General features: G+C 38.3%; 1 protein-coding gene across 1 annotated transcript; it reads right to left on the bottom strand.

The window, feature by feature from the left end:
* Positions 1 to 1,667: 1,667 nt before the first annotated feature.
* Positions 1,668 to 24,236, bottom strand: HACL1 (2-hydroxyacyl-CoA lyase 1; the record flags this gene model as incomplete). The annotated part of the gene is made up of 17 exons (XM_080339278.1): positions 1,668 to 1,921; positions 2,344 to 2,530; positions 3,127 to 3,234; positions 3,521 to 3,679; positions 5,103 to 5,257; positions 6,188 to 6,289; positions 6,577 to 6,660; positions 8,038 to 8,143; positions 9,270 to 9,405; positions 11,046 to 11,158; positions 11,641 to 11,735; positions 12,722 to 12,799; positions 13,315 to 13,387; positions 16,453 to 16,533; positions 17,827 to 17,867; positions 23,065 to 23,169; positions 24,162 to 24,236. 17 exons carry the CDS (start codon positions 24,234 to 24,236, stop codon positions 1,889 to 1,891), a joined length of 1,731 nt encoding a protein of 576 aa, XP_080195404.1. The 3' UTR covers positions 1,668 to 1,888.
* Positions 24,237 to 24,995: the final 759 nt, after the last annotated feature.

Below are 24,995 nucleotides of genomic sequence, written 5' to 3'. Positions count from 1 at the left end.
CATTAAAGGAGAAAAGAGTATGAAAATCACTCTTTATTAATTTTCAGATATAATCCAAGAATTTTATGCATTAGCTTATCCAGTCCACATGATCAGTGCAAATGGTCAGTTGCAGCATGAACTCTTACTGATATTTTACGCCATCATAATGGGTTGTGTTCAATCACCACAACATATTAAACACAATTTTTGAGAGTTAAAACTAATGAAACAAAATCAGCGACAAGATCCAACGCTGTTCCACATTCCTTGAAGAGTATCCCAGAGAACATAGCAACTCTACCACCTCAGCAGTCTCCATGAGCTGTATCCATTCTATGGGTTTTATCTTTTTGCACTTCCCAGTCCTCCTAAGGATATCACTTTGCTTGACTGTAGGGCCACGTGGCTGTTCCCACACGCACAACAAACGGTGGTACCTCCAGTCAGGCTGCAGGACTCTTGCTCATGTCAGATACTATTTTTCCGCACGAGTGTGCACAGACATTCCTCTGCCTAACAGTAAACCATGGCCCGTGCCAGGCCCGGACTGAAGTGCAAGAATAAGCTGAGTTTTTTTGCAACAAACTTAACTGGAGGCCAGCCCAGTCCTCCTCTTACTGGGGTCATCCCAGTGCCTTCCACTCGCTAACACTTTGTGTCAATGGAATAATAGACTATAAAGCAATCAAAACCCAAATCAGTGTCAGGATTTTCCCTTGTATATATGTCACAAAGAAACTTCCAGTGCATTTCAGAACATACCTAAATATAAAGTAACCTGGTTAGTGGTACACTGAATAGCAGTTGCTGTTGGCCAGGACAGAAGCATAGAGAAAGGACTACTTCATTTTTAAAGTGTGAGCTCTAAGTCAGATTGTCAGATGCAAGAACAGACGAAAATACAGATGACAGAACCTCAGGGAGGCCAATTACTTACTTCAAATGTTAGCTCTGCATCACAGCCTGTGTGAGCTGGGCACTGAACTTCTACACAGTAAGTAAATCTTACAAAGAACCTTTGCACAATTAGCCAGCCACAGTATGAATGCTGGTGGTTGCTTTGTGATGCGAGCCAGACTGAATATTTTGGTGAGCATTTTGATTTTGGTCTTTTTATTTTCTTTTTTTTTAAATGCTTCTGATTAGAAAGATTTATGATCTCTTAATCCCATAATTCTCACTAATAAATCCAGTCCTGTTTTCAGGGATGACACTGGCTTTGCAACGAGCAAAGCTTCAAACAAAAATATAAGATTTTTTTTTCCCTGCAAGCATCATGAGTCCCAGTTAATAAAAACAAATGCAATAGACAGAAAACTCAGCCCTTAAGTCTCAAGTTTTAACACACTACTTCTCCTGCACTAGAACTTAAAAAACAACCTGTAAAATTATGAAGTGACTATCAACCCAATGGGCTTCACTGCATAATGAGGCCAATCAGCAGTTTTTCCACAACAAGATGCTTTGTTTTGGTCCTTCCAGGACAGAGCCTCTCACAAGTTCATGCTGGTGGTCAGTTAAAAATGAAGCCACTATAATAGCAGACTGCCAAAGACTTCTATGTTTCTGTCAGTATAAAACCCTCAGCTTACTCCCTTCATCCAGAACATCTGAGATTCTAACTCACAAATCTTGATGGGTATGACACTGAATAAAAGTATGTATATGTAATTTCAACATCAGTGTCTCTGTACAACCTGCTAGAAGGCCTGGTATACATTCATATATGTCTTATTCATTTCACAATTACTTAATTTCAGCATTTAAAGATTCCTCTAATAGCAGTTCTAAAATTGCACTTTGTTCCAATGCTTATGTAAAAGAGCGTTGTGCCAGTTCCACTTCTAGACACCAAACTAGTTTGGGTTAACACACTGCCTTGCACCACCATTATCTTCATCTTCTACTACAGGCTAGAACGGGTCAGCCAGGGAAATTCCTGGAACAAAAAAAGAACCAGAATAAAAAACCATATCAGAATGGACAAACAGTAAGAGGAACAGGATACAAATGTGTCTTAACTACCAGATGGGATCTACAGGAAGTAAAGACTGCTAAAAAACGTTTTACCTCATTTTGTCATGAATGGAAAGGAACAATCATAAATTCTGGAAACAGTCATGAAAGATGCTTTGCATTAATAACAGCCAATGGAAAAAAAAATAAAAACAAACCCCCAAAACAAGGAAAGCAGATGGCACGGTGTAAAAGCACCTATTCTTCTATCTCCCAAATCTAAAGACAGTATTTCTCCCTTGCAACTACCTCTCCCTTCTCCACAGTTTAAGTGATACTTCCTGAGGACTGCAGAGTCTTTCCCACATGAAGCTTGCCAAAAAAGAAAGCAGAACATACACATACCTGTTTCTTTCTCTCAGAATGGGGATCAATCATTACATTTATAAGAGAAGGTGTCTGCTTGTCAGCGACACTTGCTTTCAGAGCATTCTGCAATTCTTCTGGTGTTTCAACAAAGTATCCTTTACCTCCAAAGCTAGACATCATTTCCTCATAGTGTGAATTTGGCAGGAGAGAAACAGGAGGCACACTGTAACAAAATGGAAAACGTCTGATTAATGGCAGGGAAGAATTGCCAGACCGACCAATTTAATTACTTCAGCACAGATTTTTGAAGTGTAAAACAATATTGTGCTGGCCTGATGAATTCTGCTGGGCTGGTAGAACTATGTTTCCTATACCACTCAAGCTATGTTTATAGCATAGCATACTCATTTTCGTCTTCTGGGGACACTCCTTAGTAAAGCTTTAGCCTGGTTCTCTTGGTGCAGAGATCTTAGATCCAGAAGTAGAAGTCCAGTGTAAACTCAGAACACAAGTCTCAGGTAATTTTGGAGATTATGATGATTTTGGAGGTTAGGCCACTGTGTACTCTCTACTGCATGGCCTGAACTGCTGCAGGAACCTGAGACATCTCTCATCTCTCCGCTGCAGTGTTGTGTAAAGAACAGTCTGGAACTTGGGTTGGTTGCTTGGTTTCAGTAACTGGTTCTTTCTTACATGAACTTAGCCTAGGACTAAGTTCACTTCATAAAAAAATTCAATCACAAAGCGTTAAAAGTGAATAGAACGTGCATTTTGGTGACTTTTTCCTTAATTAACGGGACATACTTTGAAGATACTCACCATGTAGCAGCATCTCCTGACTTCAACACCTCCTTCCAGGCATCTGCATCCAAACCAGAGTAGATCCCATTGTTGTTTACTATGATAATCAGGATTGGCAAGTTGTACCTACAAAAAGATGCATTTGGAAGAATATTGAAATACTTATGCCTTTCTGTAAGGTGTTAAAACTGTAAAAGGAAAATAAATATACAAATCGCTTCCACTAGAAACACAATCTACTCATCACTGGCAACACATTGTGTCACAACAGCATAAAAACAACCATGTATATTTTTTTTGCTTGTTTTCATGTGCTATTAAGAGTATGCCATCGAACAGCAGCATCCATGGCATTCTAGTTAAATTGAGCCTGGCAATATATGAAGAGGGTCTTCCTGAACAAAAACGTTACCTGCAAATAGTCTCAACCTCCATCCCAGAAAATCCAAAAGCACTATCTCCCTCTATGCAGACAACTCGCTTTTCAGGTGTTTGGTCTTTAGCTACCATTGCAGCAGCTATAGCAAAACCCAGTCCGACTCCCATCGTTCCAAAAGTTCCTGCATCAAGCCTAAATGAGAGAATACAGAATTACTATCCCTTTATTTCTACTCAGACTTTTAAGTTAATCCATGATGACTTATCTTTACTTTTAATAATTTGGTATATACTATTCAAATACTGTTTCATAAGCAATTGGTATAAAGAGATACTAGATGTACAGAATATTAGATTCAAACATTTGATAAGACTGCAAATGTTTTAAGTGATATAAACATACTGGAACTCAAAATTAAGAACTCTCATACAGTAGCTGTAGTACAATAAAGAGCTATTATTTTATGCTTTTAGCTTTCATAGTAACAATATTTCAAAAACATTCAATTACTTTAGAGATAGGCAGGCTACATGAAGTCTTTCTATATTTAATTCCTTGAAAATATAACTAGAAGTCTGAAAGCCATCGGTTAAACACTGCTGTTCAAATTTTAGTCTACTGTTTAACTTTCAAAATTGAATTGAAAGCTGTAATTAAGTTAGATTATTTCAGTCAGAAGCACATAATGGATACAAAAGTACATAAAGAACTAGATTATTCTAGGGTTAACTTTTCAAATTTGCTTTCTGATACGGGCACTGCAATCAGAAAAACCAATCATTAACATTTACTGTGCCCTAATTTTAAATAAAGGGGAAAAATGCAAACCCTTCCCCCAACTTTATGGGAACTAGGGTTTTGTTGGTTGTCTTTTTTTGTTGTTGTTGTTTACAAATAATTGTTTAGGTTCATTTGGGACGTTAGTGCTACTTTTACAAAAAGTCACAAGCTTCACAGTCAGATCAGAAGTTTCACCTCACCAGACAGAACTTACTTTTTCCCCCCTATTCAAGAAACAGCACCTAATTCCTACTTACATTAAAACTAGACTACACATTAATCGATTAAAATGACATATCAACACTTCAAAATTCGAGTGCCTACCTTGTAGGCATGCAGGTTTACATGAAAAGTATGCCCAACATATAATGCAATTTTCAAAATGAATTGTTTCATTTTAAGTTTTCCCCATTTTTAATTGTGTTTCAAAGAAAAACCATTTGGATGAATTTTTTACAATATAAGAATCACAACAATTGTTTTCATTTTAAACCAATATTTACCACAGACTCTGAGCACAGAAATAAACATCTAGACCAGGGAATTCAACATGATGCTCCTCACTCACTTCCCACAAAAGAGTGCGAAACTACCACCATTCTGTTGTAGAGCACACAGACAAGGTGCAGAGAATTGTTAAAATCTCTGACAGGACATCATACACAAGTGGAAAACTTCCCTTAACCCCTCAACCAACATACTAACCTTTTATTTTTTTATTTAGAACCTTTAAAAAGGACTACAAAAATTCTGGACCATCATACTTCTCAGCTAAGTGAAGGCATTTATACATAGATCCAGTCTGTTGAGTCAGCACAGAAAGAAAATACCACACCTTTGACGGGGATAATAATTTGGAAGCATAGTTCGGCCAATGTCCATGGTGTTTGCTCCCTCATTTACTAAGATGCAGTCCTTGGGTATCAGTTCTCTGATGTGATGAAAGGCTGTGTAATAGTTCATAGGCAGGGATTTCTGTAATGCTAATTCCTTAAAAAGAAGATATATTAGTAAATCCTATGCATGTAACTTATAGTAAGGTGCAGAATTGAGACATGTAAATAATGATGACGATGGAAATGAAAATGCAGTCTGCTCGGTGAGGCTGAAGTATTTGGTCTTCAATGTGCTACATCAAGGTCACTCCTTCTGTACCTATCTTGGTGACACAACCTATTTATCAGAGGCTCACTCAGCTCAGCAACTCTTGGATGATCTATCACTAACAGGAAGCTATTAAAACTCAGCTGAATCTAAGGAGCATGTGAAATCTATCTGCACATAGGTTTGACTATTGATAACTTTAAGTGAGCTGTCATCTGTGTACTCAAAAGAGTGATCAACTAGAATGAATTTATTTTCGATCCCAATCTCAGAAACATGTATCTGAGCTTGCAGAACATGAGTTGTATAAAGTTAGGCAGACACCAAGCATCTGTGGTCTTTTGGCCTTAACGGATACTTGCTTTTAGCATAGATTATACTTCCATCAGCATTGCTAAACAGCACAATTACAGAAGAAAACAGAGTGTGTCTAAATGTAAGATAGCTTCTACTTAGAGTACTTGGAGTACCTGCCCACTGCTTAGAAGTCACTGTCCATAATACAGCAGCTCTGGCTGCTGTGGTCTTCTACTACTGGCTTTAAGAATTCAATCCCAAAATTCAGTGACCTCCACACGGTCTGAATTTATACAAAACCTAGAATACGTAACTTACAATTAAGTACGAAGACTTAATGTACAGTTCATAAGCCTGACAAGAGTAAGCCTGTATCAGAATGGTATAAATTTTCAAAGTCTGCAAGACATGACTGTCAGAAGTAACTGTGGAACTTGGATATAGACCAGTGACAAAACTGACTATGCATCAGTACCTGTTAAGGCAAGAAACCTCCTCTTTTCTTTAATATAACACTACCTTTGATCTTTCCTCGTTGTTCTTTATTTTCTCTCTCAGCCTCTTCCACCACTCTGAATCAGAGGGATATTTAAATGGCCTTTCATTGAATTCTTCTAAGAGCTGGAACAACAATGAAATGTTGCAGATTTATTTCAACATACTTAAAAAAAATCCATCACAAGTATAAAGAAAAAAGTTATCAAGAAAAATCCCAGCACAATCACAATAATAATCAGAACGTTTAACTAACTTTTAATTTGGGAATAGATTGGGCACAGAGCATGAATATATTGCCTGAAAAATGGTTTTCCAGCTTTTTTCCTTCTTTTTTTCCCAACTGATAACTTACTTTGCATAAATCAGAGGAAATTAAAGTCAAAACAGGAGGATACCTGACATTATGTTACCTGCTTAGTCACAGCGTTTATGTCACCTAATAAAGTTGCAGCTGGCCTCACATTATTCCCCAGCTCTTCTGCACAAATATCAACCTATATTTCAAAAAGAAAGATGACCAGTAACTCAGGGATATTTAAGAGAATTTTTTTTAAGTTCAAGCGTGAAACTATCTATCAATGTCTTCATACTTTGTTTTAGCTGTACAGGTAACTTCCTCTGCCTTTCACTGAAATGACATCAAGAAATTCTTTATTCAAAATAAAATTCCTATGGTACATACCCACTTAAAAATTTTTTATATATCCTTAAAATTGACTGCTTACTTCTTTCAAGCTCCTACAGACAGTACAGAAGTATATTAGAACACCATGGCAAGAAAGGTGGTGATTTTAGTGATATTTATAGGAGAACTAAAAATCTAGGCTTAGATATACCCTTAAAGTTGATACAAAGCAGTAATTTTCTTTCTGAGAACAGTTTGTGTATTTTACTTGGCAGTAAGAATTTGACTACTATGAAGAAACTGAAAAGTAAATCGTGACCACTGAAGAAGTTTTCCCCACTTTCTTTATCATGGATGTATGATACCTCTACAGTTACATGGAATACTGACTTATGACCAGGTCACACAGACTGAATTGGTATTTTAATACTAACCCTTGACAGTGCAAAAAAATTACTTTAAGTGAGGTGAAAAAATATACTCCTTCACATTCTTTAGAAAAAGGAAACATAAAAGATATATTATTTCATCCATAAAAAGGAATTCTAGCTTCAAAATGTATGTTATTCCTCTGGAAAAAACTGTAAATTTTGGAAGGTGAGATTATGTTCCAGATCACTGAAGGCAGGCCAGTCAGTACACTGAAGCAATTACCACTCTTCGATCACAGACTCTAAGGGAGGAGAATTTAAGGACATAAACAATTCAACAACTTGTCTTTTTAAAAGCTGGCAGATGGCCAAATTAGTTAAATGGCCTTTCCTTCTCTTTTCCTATTAAAATTTCTGAGTGCCTGAGCTCTTATAATGACCGACTCGGGATCTGAAAGTAATTCCGTTTCAAAAAACTCCAGCCAAGAGAGCAGTCAAACAGTATGAGAGGTTTCAAAATGTCAAGACAATTTGCTTTCAACCATGGAAATTCTAGTGCTGCAAAGATCACATAAGTAGAGTGAGTCTAATCCTGCAGTCTAATCAGCTACAGAAAAGTGTCTGTCTGCCTTATTACAGCAGCACCAAGTCCTTGACAGCTGGAACAAAGCTGTAACCACTTCCAGGAAAAAAAAAAAAGAAAGCAATCAGAACTATTTCTGAACAATGACCAAAACTATATGCACTGTACTGCACTGTCCATAGGGCAGTATTCGCCACATGAAGTACACTACTGAAATAATTTACAATAAGTGCTCTATGCAATGCTAGAACATAGAGGAATTCCTTTGATTGACAATAATTTTCCTGCTTACCTGAATAAACTTCACATCTTGTCGAAACCTTGGTGGAAGACCAAAATGCAAAATCCAATTCAACCTTGCGCCAAGCAAGATGATTACATCAGCATGCTGCAATGCCCTAATAAAGAGAAGAGAACCAGATAAGGAAGAATTATGATTTAATTTAGTAGTGTTTTCAAATTGGAAGTAATCCTAACCACCACAGCGAACACATACAATTCTTCCTTCCTCTAAACTGCTTGCTTAGCCCTTGTATTCTTTTACATAGCCAAACATCTAGTCATTCTTGAGTTCAGGAACTCAGGAAGAAAGTTAAATATTATTTTCCTAATTCACACTCTTTGGGAAAGGAATCGCTGCATTAGGAGACTAATAAGATGCTATAATGATGCTGAGGTTAAAGCAAAAGACTTACTACTGTGATATTGGCAACAGTGTGTGTCAAAATTAACATTTTGGTGGACCGCTCAGTTTAATTGCAGATGACAGACCCCTGTAATTTAACTTTCAGCTGCGTAGACAGTATTTGGTGTATTCTTTTATTCTCCATTTTTCTTTAACAGTATGCTTAACAGTGACAAAGTCAAGATACTCAACAGACATTTTAATCTCCAAGTATAAAAATGCTCCATCTGCAAGCTGACTCTGTGCATATTTACACCTAGTTCTTATAGTTGATTCACATTAATTTTGCCAAAAGCCAAAATGAGCTCTTATAAGTTACTTTAAATATAGTCCTTCAGTGTAGTTTGAGATTCCTTATTTTTCTTTTAAAATAAACTACATGTTATGGACAGTGTATTGCAAACACCATGCAGAAACAGCAGATAGCAAAACTGCAAAATGTGTATCTTAAGCTTCTGTTTATGGGGTTAAAATAAAAAGCTAGTAGTTTGTCTAGTGCATTAAGTTAAATGTTTAACATAAATCTTCTACCAGTTTCACTTTATGTTAGGAAATACATACGAGCAACATTGATACATCTAGTTGCCATAGGTTACATAGTTACAGAATACTAGCTCTCTGATAAAGCATCTCCTTGACCAGCATTCTGAGCACTGTCAAGAGTGATCCACCTATATCTGTTGTCTCCTTCCAAGGAAGACTGTTGGTGCTCTAAAATGAGGTGCAAAATGTGGTTGAAAAATTTCTGTTGTATGCATCTTGTCTTCCCTGGCACCTGCAAACCACATTTCCTAGTTGTTTCTCAGATGTTAGGATTAGAAGCCTTGCTTTATATTTACATTGATCTTGCTGCAGCTACACAGTTCAGATGGTTATCAGGAACTACTCCTTTTGCCATTGGTGTAGGCAAAAAAGGCAGTCCAGAAAGGTCAACCAACTTTCTGATGTTGTTTTCAGCACGGGAATAAGCAGCACCTGAATGAAATGAAAGAGACTGCTTAATACTACAGAAACCCACTGCAGTATTAATTTCAATTAGCCTGATTGCATTAGTGGCAGAAAGAACACTATAAAGAAAGCTGCCTGTTCTTTTTAATTCTGGAGAACTCAAAACATAAACCACCAAACTACAGGTATTTGGGTTCAAATTTCCCATATTTTCAACAAAATATTGGGTTTTTTTTAAGGCTTCAGCTGAGCTATTCGGTTATTTCTGTGAAGCACAGCAGAGAAAAACAGGCAATTTTGTTTATCTAAAATGCCAATTTTGGCTGGCTGTTCTGTATTATAGAACTTCTGCCACAGCAAAAGGAGATGACCTTTGTGTCATGTCATTGTTTGCTCGTCCCCTGCATGCCATTGTGCAGATTGTTATGGAGCATGTAGTACAAACAGATCTTTAACAAAAAAAAATGAAACTCAAAGAAGACCCTGTGAAGATTAGTGTTTGTGCACAAATTTACTGTGATGGTGCCTTCAGCACAAGGCTGCTGAACCAAGGTAGCCCAGGCGACCTGGAATAACTGACTGGTCCCTGTGCAATGACTTACGTTCATGAGTCTTAAATTCTGAAGAATAAACTTCTGAATGTCTTCCAAAAATTCTGCTAGCAACAATATATAGCAGAAAGTCCAGATACGTTTTTAAGTAGATTTGAAGAAAACACAATATTTCTCAAATGTTGACATCAACAAAACCCATATCTATGTATTTTTGAGTTTTCTACCTTTAACATTCAAAGAACACACATTTGTTCATGTGTATCAAGCCAGACAGGGAAAAAACAAACCTCTCCTGATCTACTTTCTGTCTACTATTTCACTACCTAATCAATTATAAGACCCATCACATCTCAATCATCTCACTCCCTGGTCAGACACAGAACCTCCCTCCAAGATACAGATCATTCCCAGGTCTGCAAGAGAACAGTCTGGGTATAACAATTTGGTTATTTCAATTCTGTTCCTAACCTGCATCTTCAACAGAAATGCCACTGCAGTGACCAGCATTCCACAAGGAGGGAAAAATAAGCGACCCAGCACAGAGAATAATTACCCTCAATCTTTAGGGACACCTTTATTTCAGGAATGAAATACACTGGCAGGGTGCAATGGAAAGTCTGTAAAATAGCAATAAGAGCAAACCTGCTGTGTTGCCTTGTCCCCACACAGGTAGGCTGGCACTTTCAGTAAGTTCATAAGGAAAATGACCTTTGGTTGCTCTGATTCTTGCTATATATGCCAGAGCATCAGAGAGAGAATATGACTTCTGTATTCTGACAGAATTTGTTAGGAATTTTGGAAGAGATCTCTCGGTATTAGCTCTATGGTTCATATAATGGCTCTCTGATTTTTCTCTACTTAAACGTATATTCTATCAATTGACTTTTCCCTTAACCTAGATGAAAAAGACAACAGTCAGACAACAGAATGAAGATATTCTAAAGACAGAGCAGATTTCAACATAATTTTTTAAAGAAGTTTGTTTGGTTTTCACTGGTTTGTTTGTTTTAATAGAGCATTAAAAAAATAAGGCTAATACTCATGGGGAAAATAAATCACTTTGGTCATCTGTCCCAAGCTTGTACAGTTCAAAGCTCCATGAAAGCGTGCTACCTTTGCCAATGATTAGCAGAGGCTGCTTGGAACTAGCAATGATAAATGCTGCTTCTGATACAGCAGAGCGTTCAGCCATGCTAATGGGAGGTGGTGGGCAGCATTCCACGTACCTGGAAGTCAAGCAAAACAAAACAGTTTTTTTTTAAAGAATCCAAAACAAGAGGTGTTGAAAGATAAAACCTACTGTTTAGCATAAAGCCGCAATTGCTGCACATCATGTTACTCACAGCATTTACGTGAACAAGATATATTACTGTTTAAAACAGGCTTTCAAGTTTTTCTTGCATGTTTCTTTAATCTTATAGGTAATGTGTTGTTCCAGAGATTTACAACGTGACATCACTGTATTATCATCATATTAATTCATTTCTTTTTGCACATTTCATTACAAAGTATAATTTATACGACATATTATGATGCAATGTTACATTTAGAGGCTGGATTTTTAGTATCATTTCAGCCTCACAGCTAATTATTTAATATCTTGCTCTTGTTTATCTTTTTCTTGTTTTAAGAAAACACAAAAGGATCTTAAAACTAAAATCTATTTTATTCAGTGAACTGAAAAACAATGAATGTAATCTTTACGTACTTGACAGAGCTCTTATTCACCTGAAGATTCACAAAATCTCCAGGTATGTCAATGTAGCAGGAACCCGGACGACCATATATGCTGGTTCTTACAGCCTAGAAGACAGACAATCACAGTTATACCTACTGTTTGAAAGGATTTAAAAAAAAAAAATGTATTCATAGGTAAAAAACCCCAAGAAAACCCTTCAGCAGGAACATGCTGTTTCATACTGCTGCACCACCAATGGGAAAGCTCCCATGACTGATTTATACCAATAAATTCAAGTTTTGATAGGTATTTACATTTTCCCCTACATGCCAACCAAAGGCTTTCAGTGGATGCACAGTAGTGGACAGTAAATTCTTTGTTTAATTTACAATGACACAACGGCATTATCAGCTGTTGTGTTTTGAAATACTAAATTCAACTTTCATGCTGAATTCTATTTAAAGTAGCACAAACAGAGAAAAACCAAGACAACCAATGCCTCAATTTTCTATTGGTTTTGATTCCAGTTCTTCTGTTACAGGTAGATGTTCTGCTGAATTTGCACTTCTGGAAACAGCATCATTTTAGGGAGAATTTAGGCTGACATGGCTGAAGCGTTGCTACAGAAGCCACAGACTTTGGTAAACCTTTCTGAAGCACTGATATGCGTTTTCTCTCCCTCTCTCAAAAAACCCCACCAAAACAACCACCAAAACCAAACACAACCATCTCTTGTAAAAGAGCTGAAGTTTGTAAGATTACATTTCTAGTTATTACATCTCTCCCTAAAAGCATTTCTTTCATTTAAAATTTTCCAGGTCTAGCTGAATCTAATACAAAACACTGCAGGGACTGGTAAGCATTAGATTGGACCAGAATGTATTTCTAACCAGTTTCATAGCATAGTTCATAGGAAAAATCTCCCTGGTTGTTAATTTACTCAATCAACCATCACCTAACATCTGCAGGATCAAACTACTTACAGTAACAACTCTAAAAAAAACCAAACCGAACCAAAACCAAAACAACCCGACAAAAAACAAACCTCAAAACTTATACAGGAGGAGACAGTTACTTGATGTTCTCTTGCTAATTTGGTATTTTTTCATACCTTTTCAATAACAGCAGGAATAACTTCTAGGCTGCTTGGGCGGACAGACAGTTTGTTGTACAGCCTACCAGCTTCAACCTGAATAAATGCATACAACCATTATATTGATTTATCAAAGTGGTTTGCTCATTTCCATCTCATTTCAACATGAATAAACTGGAAGAAATGCCAAATGGAAAGCAACAAGCTGAAAACTTCCACACATTAAAATGTAGTTCCTCATCTGGTGGAAAATGTCAAAGCTATACTAATTTCTCTGAGTGCTTAAGTTTGTTTTTTCTCAGAAAGCAGTGTTTCTTTCCTAGGAAAATTTACTTTGCCTTTTTCCATCTCAGAACAGACAGACAGAGGCAATTTATACCATCTGAGAACCTAAAACAGAGCATGAATTCTAACATGACTACAAAGACATTCCAGGAAATTTGCTGTATTTACACAATGTCAATTTTAAACCAGTAGATGGAGCAAATCAACAGCATTATAAGATCTGTTAGGCAATGTTAGTGTTTGGGATTGTTATTCCCACTCTAATGAAGAAACAATGTCAATTATTTAACTGAAACCTTTCTGTAGAAAGTCGTATGTCTGTGTACCTGTGGGAATTCTTGGAAAGCTCCCATGGTTTCCTGATTTCTGTCAGAAGAGCCTCCAATAACAATCAAAGGCCTAGAAAAATGTATTAAAAAGAAACAAAACACAGTCTTAAGCATACATGTATTTTTTAATAAGTGCAATCACATCTGTAAACTCTCCTTACAGTCAAATCCTACTAGTCTCATGATGTTGTGCACCCTTGTCATCCACAGATCTCAATAGGAATAGAAAGTGATCAGCTCAACACAGGAATGGATTCTAAATCTCAGCATGTCAGCCAGCAGAATTCCTAAGAGCTTTCTGTTCACTAGTTTTAGGACAGTCTTGCCAGTTAAGTGATCTGCATCTAGTGTAAAAGGGTTACATTTTCTTTGTATACAATTTGGAATGCAGAAGTTAGGTCACTATCCAATAGCACTTCTCCCTGCATTCAGTTTCTAGCAAAAAACCCCAAAGACCAAAGCGACAAAAATTAACATGCCTACAAGCAGTCCTGTTCTTATACTAGTTCATGGCTATTGGAGAAAGGCAGCATTAGTTTGCAATATGGGTTATACATTCCACAAGAGGCCACTTTTGTTATCATTTCCACAAAATACATTATTTTCCTACAGTGAATGAAAACTGGTCTTTTACTCAGTTTGTACATCAAACTCCTTAACATGCTAAATGTTGAGTCAATAAAATAATGCTGTCTTATTAATCTGCTCATTTATCACACTAAATTGAAATATTAGGTGATTAGCTTTGCAGGCTTTTTCTCCTAAAAAATTTCTCTTCGGATACAACCTTTCTTTTGACTGCATTTATCTATACAATGTATTAAGCTGAAACATTTACAGTGTGCTCAATGAATAATCCTAAATTTAATCACCCATATTTGGGATATGTGTATCTGGATCCGAGCTCATAACCTCTGCCATAAATAAAAAAATGTCAGTTCTAATCCTCTGATATGGTGAGATGAGAACGTGAGGCTGAATCTCACCTCCTCTATGAAAAATCCTTATGAAAAAAATGCATTTGGTATACGTTCTAGATATTTTATTTTGCTGATTCTCTCTCCTCAGCAAAGTGATTATGACTATCCATTTATAACCAGTCTATTTCATAGTGACAAACCTTAGGTCCCTCTCATTTATATTTTCCAAATTTATTTAATAAACAAAATAACTACTTCCCAATACTGAAATATAATTAGGAGAAGGCACTACTCTTATGAAAGCCAACTCCAACAGCTATATCTTGAAAATATTGGGTTCTGCTTTTAAAGTTTACATAATTGTAAGCAGATAGAAGTTTTTCCCCCAGTGAAATCATCATACTACTGTCACAATACTGTACACATTTTGAAGAGCAGTGCTTACAAACTAAGTAAAACAAATAAACAAAAGCAGTGAGGCAGGAAGAATATATACTATAATGAAAGTACTAAAAATAGTTAGCCTTTTGGACTTGCAGGAGAAGAACTTAAGCTAACTGAAAAAAAATTTCAACTGCAATGTCAGGTAAAGACCATAGTATCTCACCATGCTACTATATAGTGAAATCTTACTAACTACGGCACACTCTTCTTTGAAGCTGTTCTCAAAGTGAGATACAAAAGTTTTGCTCAGAATTAGCCAGAAGGTGGCAGCATTATAAGAAATTTTAACATGAACTATCAAGAGGTTTTAGCCTCAGAAATGCAGTTTACCAAGGCCTCACTAGCTACCTAGTTGGCTAGATCTACACATCCAACAGCTCACTGTGGCCAGCTTCCAGAGTGAACCAAAGGTTCTTTTACTCAGCCAACCTATTCCGAGGCAATAAAATCTAAGAGCACATTTGGTAGCAACTTGTGCTATCAAACTGCTTGACTTTTTTTTTTTCCAGTTGATACAGAAGAGGTTTCTTTCACGTGGAAGAGACTGAAACAGAGGGGAATCAGAAGAATGGGTCTCCAGGCTCAAGGAAGAGAACTCAGACTGAGCTTTAACAACTAACACTCAGTCCGAGTTATTTAAACTCAGAACCAGCAGGGTCAGTTCAACTATGAGCTTATTTCTGTGAGAAGTGAGCCAAGTTTCATTAAGCTAAATTTAAAGTTTGTGAATGCTGACTTCTCTGCTTTTGGCACATACTGTAGTTTGGTCAGTGAACACCAATCTTCTTACTATATCGTCAAATCTGCCAAAGTAGATAAGTCACTCGCTTCACCTTCTGCCAGGAGCACAGATTTATGCAAGATCAAGTACAGCAAATAGAGCTTAACTCAGATTAAAATCAGTTTTTGAGAAAACACCAGTGTCTCCTGCAAATGCACAAGCAAGTGCCATGAATGCTTCTTTCTTATAATAAAATCGATGGCTTTTCAAAAGCAAGGTTTTAATATCTTCTTTTTAAATCTAAGGTCACATAGGGATCGCAAAAGGTCAGTCAATAACTCATTTATTAAAAAATAATTTGAATGCTGGAGATCTTTTTTCAAAGTGTGAGAGACTTGATTTGTTGGCATTCCCATTATCGAGCTTCCCTTGTCCATCAGCAGCTGCTACTCTAATGCTCCAGATCATGTGCGCTTGGTATTACCAGAACTTCTACCCCAAATACCTCATACTGCTTTTCGAACAGCTTTCAGTGGCAGACCAGCTAAACTTGCCATGTTTCAGTGAAAGCCTGTGGGAGTAAATGCTATCACTCTGTACCATCATTTAATTCAATACTTAATTACTGCTCCAAATGTTTGCGTAGGGAGCAAATATGGATTTTAACAATGCAGTCGTCAATTTGTTCACATATGAAATACAGGAATTCAAAGGCAACGTGCATTTAAATTTAGAAAAAACCTCTAGGCCTCTCCATGATCAATAAAGCATTACAGGCTGAATATTGACTTCATTTTCAAATTTATCCAAAGACTCAGGTATGGTGATAGATTTTCCAATATATGTATAACGGCGTAGGACAAAAAGGAGAATTTTATCCATCAGAATACAAAAAATGGAACGATATTATTTTTATGGTTGATATATGAATAATCCCCTCTCATTAACCACAAGAAAGAAAAGAAGTCCTATTGTAAGTACTGCAAGAGCTCAACATCTACAACAAATAACAGCAAACTATTAGAATTTTAAAGGAAAAATTTAAATTACCAGCAGTTCACAGTTGCATTTGCCATCCCACCAAGGGCATGTAAAAAACCTGGGCCGGACACTACAAGACATACTCCTGGTCTAGAAAATAAAAACCACACATATAAAAAAGAAGACAGAGAAAAGGAAGTGAGCACAGGAAACACTGAATAAACAACCAACACAAATTAGCAAGATCCTGAAAAACAAAATATTGTTTTAATATTTAATAATATTCTATTTATATATATTTAATATTTAATAATATTATTTTAATATGTATTAGCTATTGTTTTAAGTTTTAATAATGTCATCAAAATGCAAGGGGTTTGTATGAAGGACTAAAAATAAACATAGGAATCATAAATCACTTAGCTGTATCAACCCAATTACAAAAGCAAGAGAACAGCTGTAACATGCCACCCACACAGAGGTCTGCAACATAAGTAGGCTCATGATAACACAGCTCCTTACTTTCATTACATTCATTCCATCATCTAGCATTTATATGGAATTTGGTAAGCCACTTAAGTTTGTAGTTTTGTCAACTCCATTTTAGCACTAGACAAGAATGAAGAAAGCTCACAAAGGAAGAAATGCCTCTGATTCAACACACATTTTATTACAGTTTAATTCAGGCACAGGCACCTGTTTTTCCAGGTGATGAGATAAAAACGATCCTTCTTAACTACTGAGCATTCCTTAGTAGCTCTTCACATATCAGAGAGAAAATCAGCTTACTTCCAGAGGATTATTGAAAGGAAGAAGAACTACAAAACTGTATAACACAGGTGTCAGGCTTATAGACAGAATAAGGAATGATCACCTGCATCATTGGGTCTGCTTTTGTGAGCAAAGAGACACCAGATGTTCAGTTTAGAAAAAGGATCCATGGCATACCCCAGAAGCACAAGTCACAGGCCACAGAACACTTTCCAGTAATATTGAGAGCAAAATGCAGTAAAAGTGGAAAAGCCAGTATTTCATTTCAGGAGAAACACAGGGTTGACTAGAAGGCATATGACCAGTCTCCATATTGATAAGGTATTTGTTGAACAACACATCCAGATGATGAGATCAAGGTATAGCAGGTCCACCAAGTTGCAACAAACAATGGTGGCATGATTTCTGTCCCTCATACCAATGCTGTTAATCTACTATTAAGAAATTAAAAGGGAAAAAATAAGAAAGTTATAAGATGGATAACATTATATGAGCAACAGAAATACTGATAACAATTATTTTAAAATTCATGTTCCATTTTAACTGCCCTACAACTGCACACACTAAAAATACCCAGATGCAAACCAGATGTTTCCATCTTCTGTTGATTCTAATACAGTTATAAATGTTATAAATTATATTATTATAAGTATTAATAAATACGGAATGTACCTGCCAGTCAAATATCCAACAGCAGATGCAGCGTAACAGGCCTATTGAAAATATTAGAATTAATTATACAGTTGTTATTATATACACATTTCATTATATCTTGTACAAAACTTTCAACAACAATACCGAAAATAACAAGTAGAAGTTGCCCTTCATTCCCCATTATAAGGTGTGTTCAGGAAGGTTTATATGAAAAACCTCAAGACTCATCTTCACATTTCAGGCTCCTGTTTTTCCACAATAATAGGAATATATATGATTTTAAAAGGAGAAACAACTACATAAAAGAAAGACCCTGAAACTAGGGAAGTAAAATTAATAGAACAACATAATAAACATCTGCCTTGTTCTGCCTTCTGGACTAACATGCAAGTGGGATTTGCAAGAGCGAGGCAACAAACAGAAATCATTAACATGACTCATCGTATTTCAGAAATTAAGCAAAAGGTTGAAACCACCCACTGGAAAGATTAGTTAGAAGATTAGGGATTGTCTTTTACAAGCTGAGCTACTGAAGTACTTTTCACTCCTTTTCTGATTTTCTTAGCTTTAGCTACTTTGGCATTGTAAGAAAAATTGCTCTTTGAATATTTTTCACAAAAGTAACTCCTACGATACGTGTTAACATAGCTTATCAACAGCATTATTACAGGCAATGTTTTCATGCTCTTCCTGTGTTAACAGTCAACATTTACATATAAAGTTCACCTGGTAAAAATACTATATGTGATCAAGTAGAAGCACAGGCACTGATGGGTAACCCAAGAACTCCAAAGGAGTCACAACAACACTGCCAAATCCCTCCCTCATATTCTCATGCTTTTGTCTTGAATTCAGCAAGTTCTAACATTTACTGGAAAAAAGTAAGGTTCTGGCCTTCTAGCCTGCCTCTTTCATTTTGAAATAGAATTGGGGTTTTGTTTTTTGGTTTTATTTGCATACTATTGTGTTAAGAAGAGTAAGTAACAAAAGCTCCTTCTAAAAGTTAACAAAGTGATCAAATATTTTCCTCAAACATATGAATAATTCTAGGTGACGCACCATGTTAGCAATCTCTGCTTAAATCAGTGAAAACATAGACTTACTATAAGGTTTTACACAGAACAAGAAACTGTCTTTAATGTGCTCATGCTCCTACAGATAAAAAGGGTCCAGGAAAAACATGTTGTTTTGTAGAGGAATAATAAGCAGCTCTTATTTTCTTTGCAGCATTAGGATAGAGAACTGTTGAAAACAAACAAACAAAAAACATTGATAAGAAAAATCTCCCCCTTTTCATAGGCCTCTGACACGGAGAAGAAAAATGTCATTAAAATTAAAGAATTAGACAACAACTTTATGATGTATCTGTGTGCAAAATTTAGAAATATTTGGAGTGAGTGCTACTAAAAATCTTGTTGATGGAGCTCAAAGCATGGTGAATTTCCGTGGCGATCAGTTTTTAAAACTGAGTGGCAAAATAAAGCAGCACATAGAGTTTGGGTTCATGTACAGTCATTTCCATTACAACTTTTACTGCTTCATTCTGCAAGGAAGCAACATGACTAAATCTATTTGTATTTAGAGAAGACCATAAATAATTTTAAAGGTATACTTAAAATATTTTTGTGCGCGTATGAACAGTAACAACCCAATTTACTTGTGAACCTTGCACTCCCACCACTAAAATGTAAGTAATGGCTCTCATGTTATTTGTTAAAGTCACAACACAGTCGACCAGCTGAAACCAGACCCTTATTTTTCTCAGACAGGCAAGAAGAATGTAGCATATAAAATGCCAATGACCACCAAACCCACAATCAGCATTAGGGAGAAACACAGGAGTCCAGATGCAGGCACTGAACTCAATGTTTGCAGCCACCGGTGAGTGCTGGGTTTGAACTGTAGCCAAAGCAGAGGCCAGTTACTCCCACACAAGCAGAAGCACACTAAGCAGGCATTATTTAAATTAGTCTGTTTTCAACTCAGTCATAAGCAAACTAATACAACATTGCTAGTAAACAATGGTTAAGCATTTTTGTAACCGGTGGCACAAGTTAAAATAGTATTGCCATGCCCAGCAGCAGGCCTGAAGCCCTTATTTAATTGTACCTAATGCTCAGTGTTCCTGTAGTGCTTGTAATCAACTTGATACGAGAACTCGCTGTATACACCTGAGCTAGTACGTGATGTCTTTTGTTATGTCATACAACTTAAGTGTGGGCCTTGAAAATATGGATGAAAGCAGCAGTCCCAGAATTACAAGCAACTTGCTGACGGCCAACTACTAGTCACTGAAAAAGTGCAACTTTGAGATGTGGGAAGGCACTGTAATTGCTTTAGAAAAAGCAGCAATGGAAAAAATCAGAACAAAAAAACCCCAGATGTGCAACAGGATAAGGTACCTGTCTTAGCCTGGGAAAGCAACAACCATCCAGCACCACAGAGTCTGTATTTCAGGCACAGAGGCCAAAGAGTAAGATCTGTACAGAGGCTGAAATGTCTTACAAAGAGAGATCTAGAATCTGAGGGGTGGAGAAAAAAGATGTCCCCTTTGGTCCCAGCTTCCCTATTGAGGGGCTCTTGAGCCTGATTCCCTTGACAGGCAGCACCATCAGTGCTAACCCCACTGCACCAGCTTCAGCATATTGTATACTCATGACTAACTTCAGATATGATTATCAAGAAGAGATTATATTGAACATGTAGTGATAGTTATTCCTAAAGAACTAAGCATTAGCAATGTGTGCTGTCAATGAATAACAACCTAGTAAAGGGTTTTTTTAAACTTTAAAACTAACCTGGGCTACTAGTCTTCTAAACAATCACAGTAAGCTCTAATTACCCAGGGACAGATGCACAAAACACTCCCCCCACTGTGTTGCAACACAACTATCCAGTGCTCAAGGGGCATATGGGACATGGGTTAAACTGCTTCTAGCAAACTTATACCATGCCACAGGCCCCAGGAGATTAGCTAATGGATATTGGTAGTACTGTGTAGCTTTTAACATCATGCTTTAATATGGTCTTTCTAGTCAGTTTATTCTGCTGTTTTATGGGCTTTTGCTGCATCTGGCCCAGAAATGAGGCAGAAACTCAGTCCATGGAAAAAAAAAAAATTGTTTTCATATATCTTAGGTCATATACAGCTGCCTTCACCAATAAAGGAAGCAGCTGCATACACGCCCTCCACAGCCAGACCACACAACTAATAAACTTGGACAATTAAAACCATGCCATGTATAAATATTAAGCGTATCTTGGATATACTGTGTATAACCTTTTACCCTCTCCTCTGCCAAGCAATTACTCTATGTCTTCAGCGAGGAAAAAGAACAAAACAAAACATACCAGCAGATATATCTTTGTTCATTATTTTCCATTCCCCAAAGAAGGAAAACCCAGACATTTTGATGTCAAAACAGATCTCCATGTTATTATTATTCCCCTAGCAAAAGTACCTCAGCATTTACACAGCAGAATGCTTCTTGACTTTTTCAATCTAACAGAAAAGAGCCCAGTAAAGAGCGATAAATAGGACAGCATCTCATTTGGCACTGCAAAGCCATCTTCTCTGTTAATTACAGACATGAAGAAATTAATTTCAATCATGTTAATAACCAATGCTAAAACTGGAATACTTGCTAAATGGCCTACAGGAATATAAAGACTGTGTTGAATTCCCAGTCCTTCAAAGGAAACAAATACACCTTTTGAAAATAAATATTTGCCTCTTATGTTACAGATTTTTCCATATGGAGACATGCTTTCCACTGTAAATTCTCACATTCCAATATAAGGACATAAGGATTAGACTGCAAAATATACAACTCATGATCACCTGATTTAGGAGAGCTACTATTTTAATACTTTATTCGTGTCTGGGACAATCCACAAAGGCTATGAACTACATAGTAGAAAACAGAAAAAGAACACTACTGCAAAATACAGGCACCTAAATACTGTGTAGGTCTAGAACATTCAAAGGAATTCTTCATAAAAGTGGTAAATTCTAATTAATACCATTCATAGACAGGATCCATAAACAAGTTAAAACACAAGAAAAATCTCCCGATAAGATAGAAGTCAAGCAATTTATTTATTTGTTGGCAATTAGCTATGGAAAATTGACAAATGTAGTATAGCAACTCTGAGTATGGAAAACTTATGATCCACCTGCTATCAGTCCAATATAGAGATAGCTTGCGTAGCAATCCTTGAAAATGATTTATAAACCTCAGGTCATTATATTAAACCTCAGACCACCTAAGAAACTACTGAATGTTTAAAGAGTTACTAGTGGGGAAAACCAAACAAATCAAGAACCAGTGGCATAACATCAAAATGCTAGTGACCTTGAGTCTAATTTCTGACACCTAGACAATGAAGCTGAAATATATACAATTAAGACCGACTAAGTGTATGTTTGTGCTTGATTCTGAGTGTTCAGAAGCACTGTACCTTTCTATGGTTTGCTGTTTGGTAAGCTTTTAAAACACAATTAAGAAAAAGAAAACTACTTATTGAAAATAGTCTGGAGAAGTTTATCAGCAGGGAAACTTTTTTCTTTGGGCACTGCAAGAACAGAAAAGAGACAAGGAAAAAAAAATCTACCTCTTCAGGCCTGTAGGTAATAACTCCTAATTAAAACACCCTTCTAAGCAAAAAGGAAAGCAGCAGCTAAGAAAGCTCTAAAAAACGAATTAAAATACTGCCAATTAGAGAGAGAATGATAATATTGTTCTAATTTGGAAGGGAGGACATCAGCAAAATAAAACATTGGTAGGAGAAGTCGCTTGGAAAGTATAAAAATCTACCGAAAACCAAAAAACCTGGATGAACCTCCCCCAAAACTGGCAGATAAAATCTCACAATATACTACCTGAAGAAGACAAAATTGATCATTTTTCTTTCTGCAGCAGAATGCTTTGTCCAAAGTATTTTTACCCCTAGTTTCATTCTATCTTTTCTCTCTTATTGAAGAAAGGGATCCAGAAATGAAAGACAAAAACCAAAAAAGCTGCAATTCCCTTATGAGAAGAGGAAGGAGCACTTAAAAATGGAAAGGGGAAAAAGAAACACCCAACCAACCCGTGCTTTCCCTTATTCTAGTATGACAATAACTGCTTCTCTACAGGTTCTTCAAAGGAACATTCAGAGACCATATTCTTCCTGGTAAGAAAATATACATTAAATTTCACTCCATTGTAAGATAATTAAGAGAAAGATTGGGTCCTACTATAGGTATGTACTTACAGCTTGTTCATTTCTCATTCCTACATATTTTATTCCAATTGCTTGGGCTGCAATTGCAATTTCAGTGACTGGAATGCCAACAATGCCAAACATGTATTTAATATCCTAAAAAGAAAAACGTTAGAAGAAATTAGAGTTGTTTCCAGAACGAAATATGACTGACACACAGTCATGTTAATTATACAGGCAGTCTAAAAGTGAATTGTAACAACATCTCTATTTCCATAAAAGTGCATAGGTCACTGTGGGAACACGCATAATGGCAGGTGGCGTTTGCAGTTTGGTCCTTTGCAGTTGTTCCACTACTTCTAGGCCTCCAAAACCCAGCGCTTCCCCAGCTGCTCAGCCCAGATTCTGAGGCAACGTGTGTTTTGCTTTTTTAAACTGACCACTTACTTGCAATTTCCCTGCTACAGCATTTTTCAGCAGGTCAACTTTGCTTCTTCTGAAAATTCCATGTATTATTACATGCTCTTGCACTTTCACAGATAAGCATATGAAAAAAGGCCCCAAGAAATGACTGGAATGGTAACCACGAGAAAGAAACTTATAGATTAAAAGACTGTGCTTATGTTTGCTACAACTGAACTACGGTTTTGTGTATTACAGGCCTAACAGAAGGTCTTTCATTAAGACCAGCGCTAGTTCAGCAGCATTTCTAGTTCAAGGTCGACACAGACTTTTGATAAGAGTGAAGGTGGGACTGCCACAGGCAGAGGGCGGTCGGCACCACTTGGCGGTAACAGAGGTGCCGCTGAGCTCGGGAAGGGGCAAGCTCGTCGGGAAGAAGTGAAGGACCGGGGAAAGCCGCGCAGGGGGCAGCACCTCAGGCCTGCCCGCGGCGGCACAGGAACTCGGGGGTCCGAGCCGCTGCGGCGGGACCTCCCTCTCTCCTACGGGGCGAGCCGTCCCCGCCCGCTGTGCCCGCCGCCGGGAGATCGGCAGCGTTGCCCAGGGTGAGTCCGGCTGCGCACACTCGCTGCTCTCCAGCCCCGCGGGAACCCGCGGCCCGGGCGCCCCCCGCGCTGCGTGGCCAGCGGTAACTGTCCCCTCCCGCTCGCCGTAGGGAAGGTCCTTGCCGGTCCCCACCCTCTTACTTGAGCCTTGAGAGACTCAGCGATGAGCTGGGCCCCGCTGACCGCCTCCCCCTCCGCATCGCTCCCGGGGGCCATCCTGGCTCCGCGCGACCCCAGCCCTGATGCGAGCAGGGAAGCGGAGGGAACAAGCCCCTAGGCCGAGTGCTGGGCGCAGTTGACTGGCACGCCGCCCAGCCAATGAGGCAGCGGAGAGGGCAGGACCAAAGGCCGCAACCATCCACCTCTGACCCCGTTGGCAGGTGACGCGGGGTAGGGCGCGAAGGCTGAAAGGAACCTCCTATTGGCTAGGGGGGGCACCAATCAGAGGCCGTGAGGCGCCTACCCTCCCCTCCTTTCCCACGCAGCCACCCGCCAGTGGCGGTGCCGAGCGCGGAGCAGCCGCCGGGGGGCGGGGGCCGTGCGGCGCGTGCTGGTCGCGCCTTGCGACTGGAGGCCGGCCGTTAAACGGCAGCGCCAGCCGGCACGGAGCCCGAATCGGAGCGGCTGGGGCGAGGGGCGGTCGCTGCCGCCCTGCAGCGAGGGGCACGGACCGTACAGGTGCGCCCGGCTCCTGTCGGGAGCGGAGTAGGCGGGGACAGCGCTCGGAGCCTCGCCGGGCGGTCGGCCTCAAAGCGGGGCAGGCAGGAGCGGGTGGTTGGGTGCACTGCCCAGCCCAGGCCACCATAAGGCTGCGCTGACACAGAGTGGGCCAAAGTACAGAATAGTGTTAGATGAAAATGCCTGACGGCAGCATTCATGAGGACGATTCATTGTGTCCAGTTCTGGGCCCCTTAGTTCCAGAAGGACAGGAAACTGCTGGAGAGAGTCCAGTGCAGGGCAACAAAGATGATTAAG

This window comes from Nesoenas mayeri, assembly GCF_963082525.1.
Source record: "Nesoenas mayeri genome assembly, chromosome: 2".
NCBI lineage: Eukaryota > Metazoa > Chordata > Aves > Columbiformes > Columbidae > Nesoenas > Nesoenas mayeri.
This window is presented reverse-complemented; position numbering and strand designations above follow the sequence as displayed.